The sequence below is a fragment of the Rhinolophus sinicus genome, linkage group LG11 (genome assembly GCF_036562045.2).
Source record: "Rhinolophus sinicus isolate RSC01 linkage group LG11, ASM3656204v1, whole genome shotgun sequence".
In the NCBI taxonomy this organism is placed as follows: domain Eukaryota; kingdom Metazoa; phylum Chordata; class Mammalia; order Chiroptera; family Rhinolophidae; genus Rhinolophus; species Rhinolophus sinicus.
In genome coordinates this window covers 68116679-68135640 of record NC_133760.1, presented here as the reverse complement: position 1 = coordinate 68135640, position 18962 = coordinate 68116679, and the positions used below count along the sequence as shown (strand labels likewise).

At 50.5% G+C, this 18962-nt stretch overlaps 2 protein-coding genes across 2 annotated transcripts; one reads left to right on the top strand and one right to left on the bottom strand.

The window, feature by feature from the left end:
- The first annotated feature begins 65 nt into the window (after positions 1 to 65).
- Positions 66 to 8840, top strand: FSCN3 (fascin actin-bundling protein 3). Its single transcript, XM_019757135.2, has 8 exons — positions 66 to 1624; positions 2646 to 3342; positions 3657 to 3775; positions 5412 to 5571; positions 6034 to 6204; positions 6522 to 6727; positions 7208 to 7262; positions 8783 to 8840. The coding sequence occupies exons 1-6, from the start codon at positions 1481 to 1483 to the stop codon at positions 6725 to 6727; spliced, it is 1497 nt and encodes a 498-aa protein (XP_019612694.2). The 5' UTR covers positions 66 to 1480; the 3' UTR covers positions 7208 to 7262; positions 8783 to 8840.
- Positions 8841 to 12038: 3198 nt separating this feature from the next.
- Positions 12039 to 15865, bottom strand: PAX4 (paired box 4). The gene is made up of 9 exons (XM_074316212.1): positions 15746 to 15865; positions 15248 to 15463; positions 14856 to 14931; positions 14189 to 14314; positions 13893 to 13975; positions 13478 to 13547; positions 13079 to 13134; positions 12647 to 12782; positions 12039 to 12130 (listed from the first exon to the last, which is right to left on the bottom strand). Exons 1-9 carry the CDS (start codon positions 15863 to 15865, stop codon positions 12039 to 12041), a joined length of 975 nt encoding a protein of 324 aa, XP_074172313.1.
- Between the last annotated feature and the right edge of the window lie 3097 nt (positions 15866 to 18962).

The window sequence follows — 18962 nt, the reverse complement described above, 5'->3', positions numbered from 1 at the left end:
TGGGTTATTGGGTGCAAAGAGACAATATGGGGGAGGCTCAAAGCAGCTGAGGCTGCAGGGCCAACCCCCCGCTCCCCAAGGATACACACACACATTGCTGCCTTCGTCTAGCTTAGCTTCTCCCTCCTGATCCTTGAGGCTGGAAGTATCATAGGGGTTCCAGTGTAGGGAATCCCATTCCCTCCCCAATTTCAAGGGGCCTTTGCTGAGGCTAACAGGATCTACCTTCATGCTTCTGTAAACTACTTAACCCCCATTCTTATTTACCTCCTAAGTAGCCGTGGTCCTTAGTGATTACGATGCACATTAAAATTTGGGGGCGAGAGAATATTCATTCAAAATACGGTTCCTGAGGCACACTTGAGAAAAAATTCATCGGGACTGGTCTGAGGCCCAAGAATATGCATCTTTAAAATCACCCAGGTGATTCTGTCGCTTAGGCTTGTTTTATAAAACCGGGAATTACAGTCCCTCATTGGGCATCACTGGGACTTCCTACCTGGGAAGATCCTGCCACAGGGAATAGGAACCAGTCTGTGGGCAATTCTCCGAGCGTGGTTCACCGCCCATTCCCTTTGCATCCCTGCAAAGCTTGAAACCCACCATCAACACCATTATTTCTTTTTGCCTTTCTCCCTTTTTTCATGTCAGTTTCTCCAGGTCGTGGGCTGGTTTTCTCCATGAGCTTTGTAGGAAGTGAGTCCGGAGGCTAATGGCCAACAGACGGGCCTGGGCTGGTATCCTGAGAGGCAGCTCTGACTGCAGCAGGGGTGCCGCTGGGGGTTAGGACAAGGGTGCACAGGACTCGCCCCACCTGGACCATTCTCCACGCTGCCACTGAGCCAGTCCTTCTTGATTAATATGGGAAATTTGATCCTTGCTGGTTATCCAGCCAGGGTTTCCTCACCCGCCCTGAAAAGTACCTTCTGAGACTGTGGCTTTATCCTCCCAAGGGCCATAAAGATCAATAGCTTTTTCTTGGATATCATGAACTCCAAAAACACTTGAGCCCCAAGAGAGCCAGGCAACACCCACTTCCTGGGAGAAAAGGGGTTGATTTCTATCCTGTGATTAAAAGGAGAAACAGAGGTGGAGAAGGGGAGGGACTTGCCTGAAGTCACAGGTGGTCACTGGCACCGGCTAAACCTCTGATGCTCAGTCAGGTCAGCCCACCTGGGTGCCTGGGGTGGGGTGGGGAGGCTCATACAGGAGACCTGGACCCACTTCCTCTGGGCCATGGATTGATGCTGCTGGCCCAGTGCCCTTTCCCCACGGGGTGAGAGGCACCCCTCACAGTCACAATGCCCTCCGGGTCACAGAGGTGCTGGGCCCTAGGCCAGTCTCTACCTGGAAAGTCCCCCTGGGAACATCTTGGGCCTGGTGGGTACTTGGGCCTGATTCCGGTCCCTATGGCCTGTGGAACCTCACCGCGGGGGGGAAGGCTGGGCCGGACGGAGTCATCAGCAGTGCTGCCGGCCCCATGGATGAGGTGGAGTGGACACCGCGGCACCCCAAGCCGGAGGACCTAAGGGTCGGGCTCATCAGCTGGGCAGGAGCCTACCTCACTTACGAGCCGTATAAAAGTACCGTCACTGCAGATGCCAAGGGTTTGGGCCGGAGACAGGTAACAAAGCACACCTGTACTGGGACCATGTTTCCCGGGCTAACTAAGCTGTGTGTGTATGGTGGGAGTGCACTCTCTACCTAATGTCTTTTCTAACCTCTGCCATTGCCAGGACAAGACCCTTCTACGCCAGGCTCTGGCTCACGGTCTCCATTGCTCCATCTCCCCCTCTCTAAACCTCTCCCAGGAGGTGAAGCCCCAGCCCTGGCCTTGCTATTTGGGCTTGCTCTGGCTGTCACCTACCCTCCACTCCAGCACAGAGTGCTTGTGTCATCACAAAGAGGAGAGGTGGAGAGCCCAGGCTAGAAGGCGGAATTGCGGGCATCCAGGGGAAGTTGGAGCAGTGGCGTTATCGCAAGGCCTATGTCTCTGTCCAGGTTATAGTTTGAGAATGGGGTACTCTAGAAGCCCTAAGGAGAGTTGGTTCTTATCTTAGGAAAGGATGTCGGCACATCCGGAATGGTACTACATACTAGTAAGGCAGTAACAAGGTCTTCTATAACGGCTGATCACAGCTGAAGCAAACAATTGCATTTCAACTGTCTGGGCTCCCAACCTCATCCTTGGAGCCCAGGCCTGCTTATAAGAGGTCTTGCTTTTCTCCTGTCATGTTGGGGAGGTGGCCTTTGGGGGTGGAAGTGTTGGCTGAGTGTGCTATCCAGGGGCAACAGTGAGGAAGAGAGAAGTAAGACTTAAACCAAAACATTTCTTGGGAAATTAGGTATTAAAGGAAGTTGTCAAGGAAGAGAGAGAGGGGGGTTCACCTTCTGTTAGCTGGAGGAGGTGGGCATCTAGAACTTCTGTTGGGACCCTGAGAATCCCTGTGGTTCCAGTGCTCGAGGTACCCTGAGATCTTTTGATGACTGTTGCGTGAGAGAGTAGAGGAGCCATCAGCAAGGAGACTGACGTGGACGGGAAGTCGGTTGGTCTCAGTGAAAGTGCTGGGGTGATGGTCGTAGGACTGCTTGGTCTAGTCACTTGGAAGCACTGATTTCCCTCTCCTCCCTCCCAATGCCTCCAGACCTGGGAGATCCTGGTGAGCAATGAGCATGACACACAGGCTGTGGTACGACTAAGGAGCTTGCAGGGCCTCTACCTTCTGTGTGAGGCAGATGGCAGTCTGTGCTATGGCCGCCCGAGGACCAGCCACCATGGATGCTTCCTACTCCGTTTCCACCGAAATGGCAAGTGGACCCTCCAGTGCATAATCAGTGGTCGTTATCTGGAGTCTGATGGTGAGGATGTGTTCTGCAACTCCCGGGTCCTCTCAGCTTACCACATGTGGACCCCCCGGCCAGCCCTGCATGCCCACGTGATCCTCTACAGTCCCTTCAACCAGTGCTATGCCAGGGCTGACCCCACCACGTGTCGAGTCTGGGTGGACGCACCAGTTCCCTGCCTGGAGGAATGTGGCTTCCTGTTGCATTTCGAAGATGGATGCTACCACCTGGAGACCTCTACCCACTTCTTCTTGTCCCACTTAGACCGGCTGGTCTCCCAACCCTCAACACAGACAGCTTTTCACATGCAAGTGCGGCCTGGAGGTCTCGTGGCCCTCAGTGATGGAGAAGGAGGCATGCTGTATGCACAGGGCTCACGCCTGCTCCTCGGCCTGGGCTCCAGTCCCCACAGGGGCGAGGAGTGGTTCATCCTACAGCGCTGTCCGACCTGGGTCAGCCTCAGGTCCAAGTCTCGGAAGTTCCTCTCCCTCATCTACGGCAAGTGCAGAGTCCAACGCAGCCACGGAGTGGGGGAGAGCTGGCTGATGAAAAAGAGGGACCAGTGAGGATCTTTGAAGCTGCTTTTCAGGAAGATCTTGGGGTCCCAAGAGCTTCTCTGTGCCATGGGAAAGGGCGATAAAGCAGGGGCATGGGCTTTAGGGGGAAATGGTCTGGGTTTTCTCCAGCAGAAGGTAATGAGGGCTGAGGAGGGAAAGCAGAGGGAACCCCAGCATAAAGCCTGGAGGAGGAGCTGAGACAGGGTGAGACGAGACTCAGGCTTCTTATGACACGTTCTTGTTCTCCCTCTGCAGATGTTGAGGTGCATGCTGCCTTTGAGCACTTAACCCCAATGTCACTGTTCCAGTTTGAAAGTGACAAGGAGAGCCACACCTTGCAGCTTCGTTCAACCAATGGCTGCTACCTAGCCCAGGTAAGGTCTTGGCTTTCTGAGCAAGACAACCCTTAAGCCCTGAATTCTCCCTCTCTAGACACTCTTTCTCTTCTTCAAGTCAGATGACCAGATTGTTAAGTGAACTCTTGTCAAACATTCGTTTTCGCCCAGTGGGCCTATTTTCATCCAATGGGGCCTCTTTTTTAAAAATTCAACTTTATGGAGACATAATTTACATACAATAAAATGCATCCATTTTAAGTGTACAGTTCAGTAAGTTTTGACAAATGTATATGCCCGTGCAACCATGCCACAACCATTTCACAAGTTAGAGAATATTTCCATCACCACAGAAATTCCCTCTTGCCACTTTCCAGTCAGTTCCCTTCCACCTTTGCCCTCCCCACTACCACTGACAGGTAGTTTGTCACTGTGGATTCCATTTCCCTACTCCAGAATTTCATATAAATAGAATCATACAATATTACAGTATGTATGCTTCTTTCACTCAGTATTATGTGTTTGAATTCATCTATGATGTTTCATGTATCAGCAGTTCATTCCTTTTCCTTGCTGAGCAGTATTTCCTCATATTATTCACAAACACAAACGTAATTTGTTTATCCATTCACTTGTTGATGAACACTTGAGTTGTTACCAGTTTGGGCTATTATGAATAAAGTTGCTATGAACGTTCATGTACGAGTGTTTTTGTGGTCCTTTGTTTTCAATTATCTTGGGCAAACACCTAGGATTGCAACTACTGGGTCATAGGATAAACGTGTGTTTACTTTTTAAGAAAATGTCAAGCAGATTTCTAAAATGACTACACCACTTTACGTTCTCGTCAGTCACGTATGAGAGTTCTAATAGCTCCACACCCTCATCAGCCCTTGGAATTGCCTGTCTTTTTATAATAATTTTAGCCACTCTGATGAATGTGTAGTGGCATTTTATTGTGGCTTTATTTTGCATTTCCCTTGTAATTAATAATGTATGAGCATCTTTTCACGTGCTTGTTGGCCATTTATATATTTTCCCTGTGAGATGTCTGTTCACATTTTTTGCCCATTTGTTATTGGGTTGTTTGTCTTATTATTAAGTCATAATAGTTCTTTATATGTTCTCAGGTCAAGTCCTTTGCCTAATATATGTTTTGTAAATGTTCCTTCCCAGTCTGTGGCTTGCCTTCTTATTTGCTCAATAGTGTATTTTGAGCAACAGGTTTTAATGAAGTCCAATTTTTTGATGAAATCCAATTTTTCCATTTTGCAAATAGTTGGTGATTTCTTATCCCAAGAAATTATTACCTGTCCCAAAGTTGCAAAGAATTTCTCCTATGTTTTCTTCTAGATGTTTTATAGTTTAGCTTTCACTTTTATGTCTATGATTCATTTTGAAATTTTGGCATCTGGGCTGTTTTATTTCTCTGCATATGGGGTATCCAGGTTCCTTTTTGATATTGGGCTCTGGGATACAGTGCAGACTGGGGAAGTGGGAGAACTGAGGCCACACCATGTTTTCCAAAAAGGATCTGAAAGCGTGAGCATACTCTGGAGAGTGAAAAAGGCTACTGGTGATGTGTGGGAAAGGGGGTCTAGGAATAAAAATGATGGGAAAAAAGGTGAGATTTTCATTCCTTGCTTCCCTTTGCTTTTCCCAACATCTTCTCCAGAGGCGCCATAGGACAGTGATGGCTGATGGGCACCCGCTGGAGCCTGACACCGTCTTCCGGGTGCACTGGAACTGCGGCAGGATCATCCTGCAGTCTCCCAGCGGGCGCTTCTTGGGCATTGCACCAAACAGCCTGCTAATGGCCAATGCCACTGTTCCAGGTGAGCCAAGCAGCCCGCCAGCCAGCTTATTCCAAGTCCAAGATGCTTTCAGCGGGAGCTGGGCTATGCTAGAACGAGCACTGGAGTTGGGGTCAGAAGGTTTGGGTCTGTAGACTTGGGGAGTCACTGAATTTTTGTCATCACTTGGGCAGAACACCTCCTTGAGCCTGGTTTCATTGTCTCCATTATCTATGGAGGTGATGTCCCACCTGTCTGCCTCACAGGAGTATCATGAAGGTTAAATAGATTCATACATCTCAAAGGAAGGAAGAATGTTAAAATTTCTAAGTGCATTCACCAACATTCCACGAGTACCTAGCATGAGACCTGGCACACAGTAGGTGTTCACTGAATGTTAAAATAGTGACAACACCCGTCTGCAATTAGTGCCTCCCTACCTGCTTCCATCTGCAGAAGCATCTAGAGGCAACCCACCCGGATAACTCCTTCCATGTCTTTCAGGCCCAAATGAGGAATTTGGGATTCTGTTAGCCAACCGCCCCTTCCTCGTGTTGCGAGGTCGGTACGGGTATGTGGGCAGCTCATCGGAACACGACCTCATGCAGTGCAACATGGATCAGCCCGAGTGCATCCACCTGCTGCCCTGCCGCCAGGGCATCTATCACTTCCGGGGTGAGTAATCACCCTCACCCCTCAGTTCACGTCGAGCGGTGCCTCAGCCCCGGCTCAGACATCAGGGTCTGACACTCAGGGTCTGTTCATGAGAAAAGGAAAAGCAGAGTTTCTGTTTGTTTTCACGCTTCACGGCCCCCAGAGTGGGTTGGCGGAGCAGAAACCAGCCCTCCTGCGTTTCCATGGAGGGAATCTGCCAACATGGGCAGGCTAAGGCAGCCGGGGGGTGGCATGTCTCCCGGGAGCCTCCTCAGAGCTGCGCCGCTGGAGGACACCCCTTCCGAGTAGTCCACGGACCCGAGCTCTTCCCTCCCCAGTACAGGGTGGAGCCTTCTGGTCAATCACATCCTTTGGCACCTTCCGCCCTTGGGGAAAGTTCGCCCTCAACTTCTGCATCGAGCTTCAGGGGAGCAACCTGCTTACAGTGCTAGCACCCAATGGCTTCTACATGCGATCCGACCGAAGCGGCACCCTGTTGGCAGACAGCGAGGACATTACCAAGGAGTGTATTTGGGAATTTTAGGTAAGGTGCAGTGGCTAAGGGCCTGGCGTGGGGGAGCAGGAGCTGAGGGGCAAGAGGAGAAGGGAGGTGGGTGGGAGGCATGTGAGAGTAAGACCAGGACGTACCCTGGGCTGACTTCTGTCCCACAACCTGATCAGCTCCAGACATTTATTCCACATCTATGCCTTTCCTCTCAGGGCCTCTAACCCTAGGCATGCTAGAGAGAGGAGCAGTCAGGTCTAGATTTCTCACTGTTATGCCACACTGACACAAGCAAGCCTGCAGGGGACAGGAGGAGGTGTATCTAAGTATCCGTCTCTCTTCATTAAGATGCAGACTTTTGCCTCATTCTTCAGGAAGAGTGACTTTGAAGACATGTTGCTACCCTATGAACCTCTATCCTTACCCCCTCAATCCCTGGGGTGCTGATGGCTCCCAGATATTTATCTGTAGCCTTAACCTTCTCCTGGACTCTAACCTCATTTCCTTCCTGATTGACAGTTGACTTCATCCTGCCATCCCTTCAAAATCAGCCTCCTCATCCTCCCCTTCAAAGGTAACTTCCTGCTGTCCCCGTGGCCGTCTAGGGCATTGCCATCCTCTCAGACACTCAGGCTCAAGACCCCAGCACCATCTCTCCTTCCTCCCTTTCGTTCCCTTCACAAACATTCTTGGCAACTTCATTAATACCGCCAACGGAATGCTTGCTCCTAAATCACCGTCACCACCAGTGCTTCCAGGCTTTTCATCAAAAGTCTGCTCTGCAACGACGGACCCCAGCAGCGCTCCCAGTCCCAGGAGCCAGCCCTACCTCATCCGTTCTCCGTACTAAGTTGGCTTTCCTCAAATGCTGCCTCCATGCCGTCATTCCCTGTTCACAGCTCTCGGGCAGACACCTCAGCGCTCTTAGACCTGCCCCTTCACAATCTACCTCCCTTTCCTGACTTGAAAAGTCATGAGATTGTTGCAGAAAGAGTTTGGTTTTGATATCATATAGACCTGTGGTCCCAAGAGCTAGTAAGCTCTGTAGCCTTAGAGAAATTGTGTTAACATTTATAGGCCTTGGTTTCCTTATCTGAAAATGGGAATGATATCTACCTCATAGGGTTGTGTGAAGGTTAAATGACAGCGTGAACCTAGGTATAGACCCCCAATATGTGTTCACTCCTCTCCTCCATTTTCTACTAATTTTCTACACAAACCCTTTACTATGGCCAAACTGGGAGAAAATAAAATGAAATCCCACTGGGCCCGTTTTCTGATCTATTTCATGAAGGACTTCTCACGCTCCTTCTAAGCCTGACATTCTAGTTAGGGTTTCCAGGCGGGAATTCCCACCCGTTCTCAGAAATTTTTTTCGCTTTTCTGTTCCTGAATCCCAAGAAAAGTTGGTCGGGAAATGAGGAAAATCAGCTCCATGAACCCAGGAGGTTGGTAGTATCAGCCGCCACTTTGTGGAAACGATTCATCATGGAGAACAAAAAACAGTTTATATCTCGGGATTCGGGGAAGAAAAAGTGAAAAAAATTCCTGAGAACGGGCAGGAATTCCCACCTGGAAACCCTCATTCTAGACAGTGTATTGTAGTGGTTAAGAGCTCATTTCTGGACACAGAACTGGGTTCTAATTAGATTCAGTTAAACTTGTTTGACCTTGGGCAAATGAACCTCTCAAAGTCTGTTTCTCATGGATAAAATGGGAATATAGTATTTACCTTATAGGATTATTGTCACATGAGATAATGATTACAAAATGCTTAGTAAACAGGCTGGCACCAGTACATTGTCACTCTATCAGAGGTCTTTCCCAACCCACTTTGAATTCTTAGTAAATTTTACCTGTTGACTGCATTCTCCCTACGAACTCTGATGATATTTTTGTACCATTAATTTGACTTTTAAAAATAATTTCTGCTGCCTTTTCCTATAAATTAACTTCATATGTCTATATGATCACTCACCTCATTAAGAATAGAACAAATCACTTTATTCTCTCTCTTCCCACCAAGTTTTTTCCTAAAAGCCAGAGACCAGCAAATGACTGACTGAAGGTTTCTGTTTCCCCTTCCCTCCCCAGACCAATGGGATGCCAACTACGGAAATCCAATACCTCCAAGAGAAACTACTACACTGAATGGAATAGGAACTCCAGAGTCAAGATCCATGAGAAGAATTATGTTACACAACTTTCCCTACCCAGTTTTGCAAAACACCTGTTTCGAGCAATAATACATCACAAAAGGCCACCCCCAAAACCCTGGTGTGCGTCTGACTCAGTACATAGTAGGGGTCTGGATGGGGGCGGGGGCGGTGAGACTGAGGTCCCAGGCTGCTCCGAGTTCTAGCCAGAAGAGGGGAGACCAAACGGTAATCAGTTCTTCCATTGATCCTCTCCGTCCCCACCAGAACCACCAGACTTTTCCCAGTGATCCCATGAAGAGTCAGCCTTACCCCAAAGGATTCAGAATCCAGGTATGACTGAATGTCCTTTTGGTTTAGAGAGAAGGAGGGATTATTAATCCTGCGGGCACTGGGTAATGGTAATAGCCCAATATGCCTGTATAGCCTACCCCTCACCACCATCCCAACACCCCATGAAGTTTACCAATCATCCTACCTTATTATTACCTTCGATCCAGTCCGTGGGGCACAGCAGGTACTTTCCCCATCATTGCCCAGCTTTCATAGGGAGCTGGAGGGATTTGCCAAAAAGGACTGGGACGTCTCACTCAATTCTTCAGAAAGGACGCTAAAGTCCACTACTCTTTCCATGAAAACAGAGCTTCCAAAGTGACTGTCAGTCTTGTACTGTGTTCCTAACTTTGATATTTATCGATTTGCCATCTGCCCTATTAATGTTTTTATTGACATAGATTCTTAAGTACATTTATTTAAAAAGGATTTTTAAAATTTTTTTATGAGTTTATTTGAGCCAAACTTGACAACATATGCTGGGGAGCAAAAAGATCTCAAATGCTCTAGAGAAAAACAGTTTTGCAGCTTCTTTTATGAGTTTGAAATGAAGGAGGGAATGTAAGGAAGATTAGAGAAAGCAAGGCAGGGGTTGATTTACAGAATAGTTAACGATATTATGTGCTCTCTTCAAGGGGTATTTCAAAGGCGTGTTAACCTAAATGCACAAGAACAATGGACAGGGCTGGCTTAAAACCTAGAAAAGAGTATTTTAAATAAAAAATGCTACCATAAAACGAAAGACCAGAATCCCTTGCCAGGAAGTGGCCATAAAAAATAAATACAATGAAAACAAAGTGATGTTATCAATTCTAGTTAGATTTTCCCTTCCCTGCCCAAGGCTCAGAGCCCCAGGCTCCCCTTCCCTCTGTTAAAACACAGTAACAATTGTTACAGAGGTTTGAAGATCAGGACCAAAATGAAGACTTTCTCTTTGATACAATCGGAATTGAGAAGGAATTGAAAAGGGAATCATTTTCTCATTTCTGACTCATTATTATTTAAAGCAGCATCTGCACTCCTGCTGAAACGCTCTCAGATACCAACACTGATGCCTCAACCCCACTTTGGGAAAATTGTGCCTGTGTTATAATGAGTGGCTGGTGTTTAAGGCCGTTGAGCAGAAAAGCTGAAACCAGGAGGTGAGAGAGATTCCATTTGAATAGAGGAAAATGACCTCAAGGTTTTGTACGTGTGTTTCTCCTCAAGAGCTATAAAAGAATTTTGTAAATATTTTAATCCAATAAGTGAACGTCGAGAACACTAGAGACCAGGGCACCTCCTTTCCTAGAGAATATCAAGAACAGGTCACAGATGGAGTAGAATACATTTTTCAGAGAGAGAGGACCTTGGAGTTCATTTGATGCGGGACCTCTTCCTCAGCATTCCATAAATAATGTACACGCTGAGATGTGTGGACGTGCATGGCATGGGGAAACACACACACGTACACGCGTGTGCTTTGTCTCTCACGCCCCCACAATGCCTGTCCGACCGCCAGTTGACTGTGTTCAGCCGTGAGGGCTCAGCTGACAGCTCCTTCCATGGCTGAGGTCAGTCCTATCACTGAAGTGAATGGTTTCTTCTTGGACTGTGCTGTACAGATTGTCAGCCCGCACGGTCTCGCCCGTTTCCCTGGGCAGTCTGTCCAGCAGGGCCTCCAGCCTGAGGGTAGAGAGGGCAGGTTGGGGCAGGGTGTGCTCTCTTCTCCTTAGAGTTTCTAGAGCTGCTCTGTCCCATAGGAGTTCCTGTGCTGATGGAAATGTTTACCGTCCAATGCAGTAGCCACAGGCCACATGTAACTGTTGGGCATTTGATATATGGCTAGTGTGAGTGAGGAGATGAATTACTCATTTACTTTGAATTACATTCAAACAGCCACAAGTGGTTGGTAGCTACTTATTGCACAGCATAGTTCTAGAGTGTTTGATGATCAACAGACTTCTTATAGGACAATTTCCGGACCAGTACCTGTCCCAGGTGGGAGTGAAAATCATGCCCCTCCCCAGTACCATTTTGCACCATCATCATTCCATCCCTGATCTTCAAAAGGGAAAGAATTTGGCAGGCTCAGCCCAACCCCCATTTCAAATACTCCTTCCTTCACTCCCTTTCCCCATAATCATCTTCCCCTATATCCCAAGGTTTCTAGGGATAAGCCTAGAGATTTCTCTGCAGGGGACAAAATTGAATAGATTTGGAACTTACTGCCAAGAAGCAGCAAGCAAACATGGCCCAGGAGCATGTATAAAGGGACAAGCAGAATATGAAAAATGGCATTTCCTTTCTGCTACTAGGCAAAAAATACATATGCAATTAAGAAATTAATGTCTACTTTTTTAAATTAAGGAATGCTTGTAGATTTTAGATGTAGTAATGTAAGAAAAGTTTCTTATTTTTCAGAGACACCTGCTGGAGGACATGGGTGACGTGCTATGATATACTATGGGGGGGGAGGAGTGTGCGCCTATGAGCACCCAAACACTGAGATAGATACATATACACATACATACATAGATACATAATTACATACGTGCATAGTTACATAGACACATAAATACATTTAGGTAGATGATAGATACATACATACATAGATAAATAGACCAGATGGATACATAGATTAGATAGATAGATAGATAGATAGATAGATAGATAGATAGATAGATAGATAGACAGATAAGATAGAAGGGCAAACTGTTTATAACTGTTAGATATAAGGTAAAGGTGGGAGTATGAGTGCTCGTGGGGTAAACATGATGGACAGCAGGAACTACTACTAATTTTAAAATGTTTTTATTAGTGCCAAGTGGAGGCCTTGTAAGGCCACTGTGAGAATGTGTGGGCACGGCTTCTCCAGCCCCTCAAATCAGGCGATGAGCAGGAGGGGCAGCAGGGCAGGGCCGGGCAAGGCCCACAGATGAGGGCGGAGGGAGGAGGAAGGAGGCCAGTGTGAGAGCCTGCCCACTCCGCCTCCTGTCCACTCCGGCCTTCCTCTCTCATCGCAGGCCTTTCAGTAGTGGGGAGCCAGGCCAGAGCAAGGACGGAGGGGCACCAAGACTGGCGGCGGGGGCAGTGACAGGAAGGGCAAGGATGGCAGAGCAGAACTGAGTCCAGGGAGCTCGGCTGTGGGGGGCAGGTAGCCTGCAGGGACAGAGAGGGTGAGCGTGGGCTTGTTGCTGCCACCCCACCCCCAAAGTCGCTGGGGAGACACACGGACATCAGTTCTCTACCCTGAATGGATACGCTCAAATCCCAACCCCAAACCCTTTTCCTGCTATGGCTGTCAGTGGTACTATAGACTCAAGGGGTACTAGTCTCCCCAACTTCGTGGGCCATGTAAGGAAGAAGGAAGGCTGTATCAAGTTTCCTTTGGTGACCTTGACTGGAGACCCATGCCCTCCTGTGGATTAAGGAATCAGCTAGCCCTCCCCACACCTGCAAGAGTGAGGCCTAGCCTGATTCTTACCCAAGCAGGGCTTGAGACAGGCTTGGGGTGGGGTGTCACTTAGACACCTGTCGGGTGCTGTCCCCCAACACAGCTGATAGCGGGAAGCACCCAAAGATTCCAGGGCAGGCAGGGCTGCAGTGGGCACACTGGTAGGGGACTGCCAGGAAAAGCAAGAGGATACCCTGAGATGCCAGTAATGCTTCCCGTTTAGCAGGACTGGGACCCCAGGGCTGCCCATGCCGCACGCCCACCCCCTGGCTGTATCTGTACAGCTCCAGAGGGTGCCATTCACATAGTAGACTATGAGGGTGGCACGTTCTGGAAGTGTGCATTGTGGGGGCCCGGGAGAGCTGTGAAATGTAGCTCAGGCTTTCCCTGGGAATGGGAGAAGCAGTGAGCCCTCAGTCATCCCCCTTCACAAACTCCCCTCTCTCTTCCTGGATTCCTGGGTACCTGTGCAGACACGGTCCCTGAGGAAGCACTCGATACAATCACACCTTGGGAAGTACCTACAAGGTGAGGGTGGATCCACTCAGAGGGAAGAACTGGGGTCCGTGGAAAGGGGACTTGGTGGTGAGAGGCAAGGAGGTTCTAGGAAAGGGGTAAGAGAAGATGGATGCTACGACTCTACACTGCCCTCCTCCGCAAGGCAGAGAGAGGCTTGGGAGACTGGGGAAGAGGGTTAAATCCCAGGGATGGTAAACTGAGGACAGTGCATCCCTGAAGAGCAGGGACTGTGTGTGCCTAGCATTTCACACAGGGCATGGCTCATGGGAGGTGCCAATTAAATATTTAATGGGGGGGTGGATGGATGGATGGACAGATGGACGGACGGACGGATAGAGAAATCACCTGGAAGCTGAGTTTCCCACTTCAGCTTCTCTTGTCGGCGCCATTTGGCTCTTCGGTTGGAAAACCAGACCTGAGGAAGGGCAGAAACAAAGTTACTGGCTGTGCCCCCCACTACCTGGCACCTACTGCTCTCACCACTTGGTCCTGGGCTGGGCTCAGAGTGCAGACTCTTCCTCAGACCTGAGATCTTCCCTTTCCTGCTCTGGCCTTTGCTCTCTGGCCCCTTCCTCAACTCAATGGCATGGAGTGGAGAGGAGAAGAGAAAAATCAGCAGGAGGGTCTTGTCTCTAATTCTGCTCCAAACAAATTTGTTTCCACACCTTGCCCCCTTCTTCACCTCACCAGAACCCAAAGCCTTCCTGGCACAGACTCTGTCCTCGTGGTTTGCGCACACTGTGTGGCAAAGCTCACTCACCCTCACTGTGTCCTCGGGCAGAGAGGTGGAAGCAGCCAGCTTTCCACGGGCCACTGAGTCAGGATACTTCCCACGCTGGAACTCTGCAGAGATTGAGGCTCATAGCAAGGGCATGGGGAGAGGAGCAAGCTATGAGTCTCCCCCTCAGGCCCCACTCGCCACCCGCTACAACCCTACACTACCCTCCTCCCCAAAGCAGGGACATCCATAGCCTCCACCTCTCAATCTTTGCCCACAGGCCTGAGGGCCATTGCCTCCATGCCTCACCCTGAGCACCTCGGCCCCGGCCCCAGCACCTTTCTCCAGCGCCTCAGCTTGGCCTGGGGAGAAGATAGTCCGATTCCGGTGGCCAGTCCCTGGATAGGGACCCCGGGGAGCCTCAGAGCCACTGTGGGGATTGCGAGGAACTGGAGCTAAAACAGCTGCAAAGGAGACAATGGCTTTGTGGTGGTTTGTGATGATGAGTCGTCTGGTCAGATGGGGTCCCTGAGGCCCTGGCGTTGTGGACAGGGGACAGCATGGGTCTAAGAGCAGAGCTGCTCTGGTGGCACATTCAGTTACTAGGAGGTCGTTATAGGAGCACACGGTGGGAGGGACACTCAACGCCATGGTTGGGTCCATACTTGGTGTTTGGGGGGGAAACAGCAGCACGCTTGGCCCAGGTCCGTGTGATCCCACAGAACACAAAGGGTGCTCTGGGAAGCTGTGCATGAGGCAGAGAGGGTTGTGGAAGATCGTGTGAATATCGGGGCTAGGTGACCTGGTTCTGTTCCAGGACCTGCCAGCAACTAGCTGGTGACCTTGGGTACCTCACGTCCCTTCTCTGGGCGTCCTTTTCTTCAGCCAGGACAGAATAAGATGCCTGCCAGGCCATCCTATTGTCTTGTTATGCAGGCAATCCATGACAGAACAAGAAAGGGCTTTGAGAACTGTAAAATGCTGAGGTCTGGTTCCAAGACCCACCTGGTGACCTGAGCTGTGCCCAGGGCAGTCTCTGGTCCTCCTGTAGCGCCCTCAGGACTCGGTTGATGGAGGAGACCTGGGAGTGTCCGGGTGTTGAGTGGGGAGATGATGCCCAGTCCCAGGGTTGCAGCCTAAGGATGTTTCCCCAGTATCCTTTCTCTCCTCCTGTCCTGCCCCGCACATAGCTCCTAAGGGCAGCCCCTTCTCCCCGCCATGCTTTCTTCTTCTCACCTATCTCACCACCACTACTTTTCAGGAGAGAAACTTATATGTCAGAAGAGAGGCTGGGAGCCCTGCCCCCAGCCTGAGATGACCCCATTACCAAGTAAGTAGGGATCTTCTCCCCAGAGAACCTGTTTGCCAGCCCTGGTCAGGGAGGGGCGGGTACTTACACTGGGAGTCTTGTCCTGGGTACAAAGCCCTTCAGCACAGAGCTGGCGCTGGATCTCCCAGGCAAAGAGGGCCGGGCACTCACCCTTCAGCTGGGCAATTCGAGCCACCACAGGAGGTGTGGCCAGACGTGGCTTGCTTCCCCCAATCCCCTTGGGCTCCAAGACACCTGTGCGGTAGTAACGCCCTAGGATCTTGCTCACACAGCCATTAGATACCTGGGTCAGGTGAGAATTAGGGACAGGTATGGCACGGTGGGCAGAGGGTGAGTGTCCCTGGGAACACAGGAGGCTACAAGGCAAAGTGAGACCTACTGGACCGGGTCACAGAGTTGAAAGTCCAACCTGAGTTTCCCATCCCAGCCCCCAAGAGGGTCTTGTAGGAAGTAGCCCAAGCCCCCACGGCCCTCAGAGTCTGCAGCAGCCCCAGACTTGCCTTAAGAAAGGTCCCTTCTCCCTGCTTCTTGTCCCCGTCACCAGGTGAAGGTCCCAGCACACTACCTTAAGGCTGCGTGAGATGTCACACGGCCGCATCCCGCTGATTGCCAGCCGCACAATCTGCTGCCGGGTGTCCAGGGGCAGGGGCCGGCCATTCACAAAGAGGCCCCCCAGCTGGTTCATACTGTTGATTCCTGCGCATGAGAAGGAGGCCTCCACACACCATATTCCCCCTCTGCCCGGCCCACCTGTGACAGGAAGGAGCCTCCTGGGAGAGACTTACTCAGACCCCTCCAGCCTGGCCTCCCACCATAAAGTCCTGCCCCCAAAGGGACTGCTCCCCTTCTGCTCCCAGGGTCCCCCAAACATGCCAGTGTCTTTGGTAGCTGTCTCCTGGGTGAGTCTGTGCTCTGCAAGCACATGTACTGACCCTTGTCATCTAAGGTAAGCAGAGTAGAGCAGGGAGGGTGACTGGACGAAGCTTCCCCAGAACACTGGTCAACCATGTGGATGGAAGCAAAGCCCTGCGAGTTTCCCTCCGTCCTGACACCATCCTGTTTTTCCTCACTCTCCCAGGCCCCAGGTCTCTTACCGTCCTGTGGCATGCTGAGCCCCCTCACGGAAGGGCAGGAACTAAGAAGCCTGGGGTGGGCAGTTCCTCCTGATAGCTCCTTCCTCGGTCGTCCGGTCGTGGGGCTGGGCCTGCAATAATCAGGGTGTATTTGGTCTCTTGCTTAAAATGGTCTTGGGATGTAGTGTTTTGGCGTAGAGGGTCAGGTTTCTAAAATTTGCTAGCAGATTGGTTAAGAAAATTCAAATCTTCTTAAATCCTTCTGTGATGTACTAAAACATCACAGGACTAGCAGAGGACTGGATCTTTCCGGGTGTCTTCATGGGGCCTGAGAGGGTGGGAGGGCTCCCATTTCTCAAACGTCCATTACAAGGGGTCAGGAGGTAGAAAAGGATGGTGCTTCCACATGCTCGTGTCCCTTTTCCAAACGGACAAGTGTCACCTCTGCCCCTCCACAGCCTTCTCAGCCCCACGTGACACACTTGGGCTCCTGCCTCCTCAGCTCGGGCTCAATAGGGTCGAAACCCAAAACTTAGGATATTCTGTCCAGCCAGAAAAGGGCACCAGTGACCAAAGACCCCAGTTGCCCTGGTCTGACCAAGTTCAAGGCTCTGCCTTCACTCCCAGGTCGCTGCTGAGGTTAGCTTCCCCAAACCACCAGCCAGAAAGCTTTCTGCAGAGCACTTTAAGGGAAGGTCTTGCTCCTGCTTCTTCAACTCTCCAGGAAGCGCTGGGAAACATGGGGTTCAGCTCCGCCCCGGGCATTGAGGCTCTGACCCCACATATCAGAAGTAGAGATAAATGACCCTGAGATCCTGGCTTCTAAATGACACATCTCTTGACAGTTTCTGACCTGCTGGGATTGTTGGTTCCTGTTAATTCTGGACAGTTCTAGATCGCTCAGGAAAGCTTCACTTTGCGAGACCAACTCTCTGGGAGCACTCACTCACTCACTCAAGTAACATTTGTAGAAGGCATGTGGGGGGAAGGGAGTCAGAGGCAGGAGAGAGCTGTCTGCTGACCCACAGAGAAGCCATTGTGAGCACGAGAGAGTGTCTGAGCACACAAGTCACGGACCACCGTGTCTTTCGGGAGTGTAAGTCTCCTCCTTCCATGCCTGGAACCCTGGCAGGGCTGGAGTTCACTGCAGAGAATAGCTTAGGCATAGAACTTTCCTATGATAACCACGCCATCTTGGTTCAGTTAACTAATCTGCAATTATTTCCTGAATAAGGTATTAATCACGGACATATTGCCAGTTGTTCAGGATGAAGGGGGTAAAAAGCAAAGGGACAAGGTTTTTGCCTTCCAAGAGATTACAGTGCATCGCGGAGAGGAGCCTGGCACCTGTGAAATAACAATGAGCTCACAGCGAGTATGGAATCCAGAGCTACTTTTGAAATTCAGTAGCTGAACTGGCTTTCACCCACTCCTCTCTGGGTGGAGACACATCCCCCTTCAAGCTCTCATCTTTACAGAAAGTCAGGAAGGAAGGCAGAAGTTTTTCCAAAAAGAACACTGAGGTACAGACTGGGGTTCACACAAGCCAAGGACCACCCAGAGAGTTAAGTCCAAGGAGGTTTAGAAGCCAGTTCCTCACCAGAAACTGGTCCAGCTCTTTTCTCTGCCCTCATCCCTGCGTCATGTTCCTGTAATTGCCACCAAAGCAATGGAGAGAGGAGAGCCAAGCTGGGAACGTGAGGGGCTTTGCCAAGATAAGGGGGTGGGAGCTCAGAATATCAGCCAAACCCTGAATCCTCCCCTAGGTGACGAGAGCTCAGAGTTTCAGTACGTAAACCTAAATCATTTCCAAACCTAAAATCATCATGCCCCAACTCACAAACAAGCTCCAGTGCCAGGAGCCACACCACATATCCCAACACTCATATTAACTTGTTTGATCAAAGAACTGGTGCTCGCAAGATGGGAAAGCAGGATAGGGGCTTGAAGGGGCAGGTGGGTGGGTGCTGCAAAGACAGGAGGAAAGAAGTTGGTTTGGCCACACAGACGTGGAGACAGCATGGGAGGCAGAGCAGACAATGAGCCTGCAGGAGAGCTACCTGTGTGGAGGCGATGAGGAGGGAGCTTCAGTGGGAGGGTCTCCGGCTCCTTCGTGGGCTCCCAAGACCCCTGCAGGTTCCAGGGGTGCTGGTGGTCTGGTCCTGGTAACAGCCTCCACTCTGTTCCTGTGTCAGTCCTGCCTGGGGGTCCAGAGCTACAGAGAGCCTGTGCTCAGGAGCAGAGGGCAGCCTTCTGGGAGCAGCCAGTGATGTCACAGGCCATGATCAGAGGAGAGAGGAGGAGGGAGGTGTGCATGGAGCTGACTGACACCAGCCCTGAGGCAGGGCAAACCACAGCCAGTGACCCACTGTGTCCTCCCAGGGGAAGTCCTCAGAGCCCACCTTGTGTCCACCTGCCACCTAAATCAGGTACAGAGCCAGTCTCACGAAGGCCCCGGGCTCTGAGCGCACCCGTGCAGGGGCCAGTACTCCTGGAGGGAATGGTGATTATAGAAGGTGGGGAATTGCAGACTGTGTGTCCAAGGCTTCAAATACACAGCCTTGGGCGCCAAAGTTACCTCCAGAACCACAGACGCAGCTTCCCAGCCAGAAGGCACATGCCTGGGTCTGGGGGTCAACTCCTGGGTCCTGTGTATTATTATAAAAGATTAATGTCTATAGAGACGGAGACCCAAACACTGGCTAAGTT

Coding starts and splice junctions, on each gene's coding strand:
- PAX4 (XM_074316212.1), bottom strand. CDS start 15,865: ATGAACCAGCTGGGGGGCCTCTTTGTGAATGGCCGGCCCCTGCCCCTG. Junction 15,464..15,745: donor ACATCTCACGCAGCCTTAAG/GTAGTGTGCTGG, acceptor CACCTGACCCAG/GTATCTAATGGCTGTGTGAG. Junction 12,131..12,646: donor AGCCTGTCTCAAGCCCTGCT/TGGGTAAGAATC, acceptor GTGGGCAGGCTC/TCACACTGGCCTCCTTCCTC.
- FSCN3 (XM_019757135.2), top strand. CDS start 1,481: ATGGATGAGGTGGAGTGGACACCGCGGCACCCCAAGCCGGAGGACCTA. Junction 3,343..3,656: donor GTTCCTCTCCCTCATCTACG/GCAAGTGCAGAG, acceptor CTCCCTCTGCAG/ATGTTGAGGTGCATGCTGCC. Junction 3,776..5,411: donor ATGGCTGCTACCTAGCCCAG/GTAAGGTCTTGG, acceptor CATCTTCTCCAG/AGGCGCCATAGGACAGTGAT.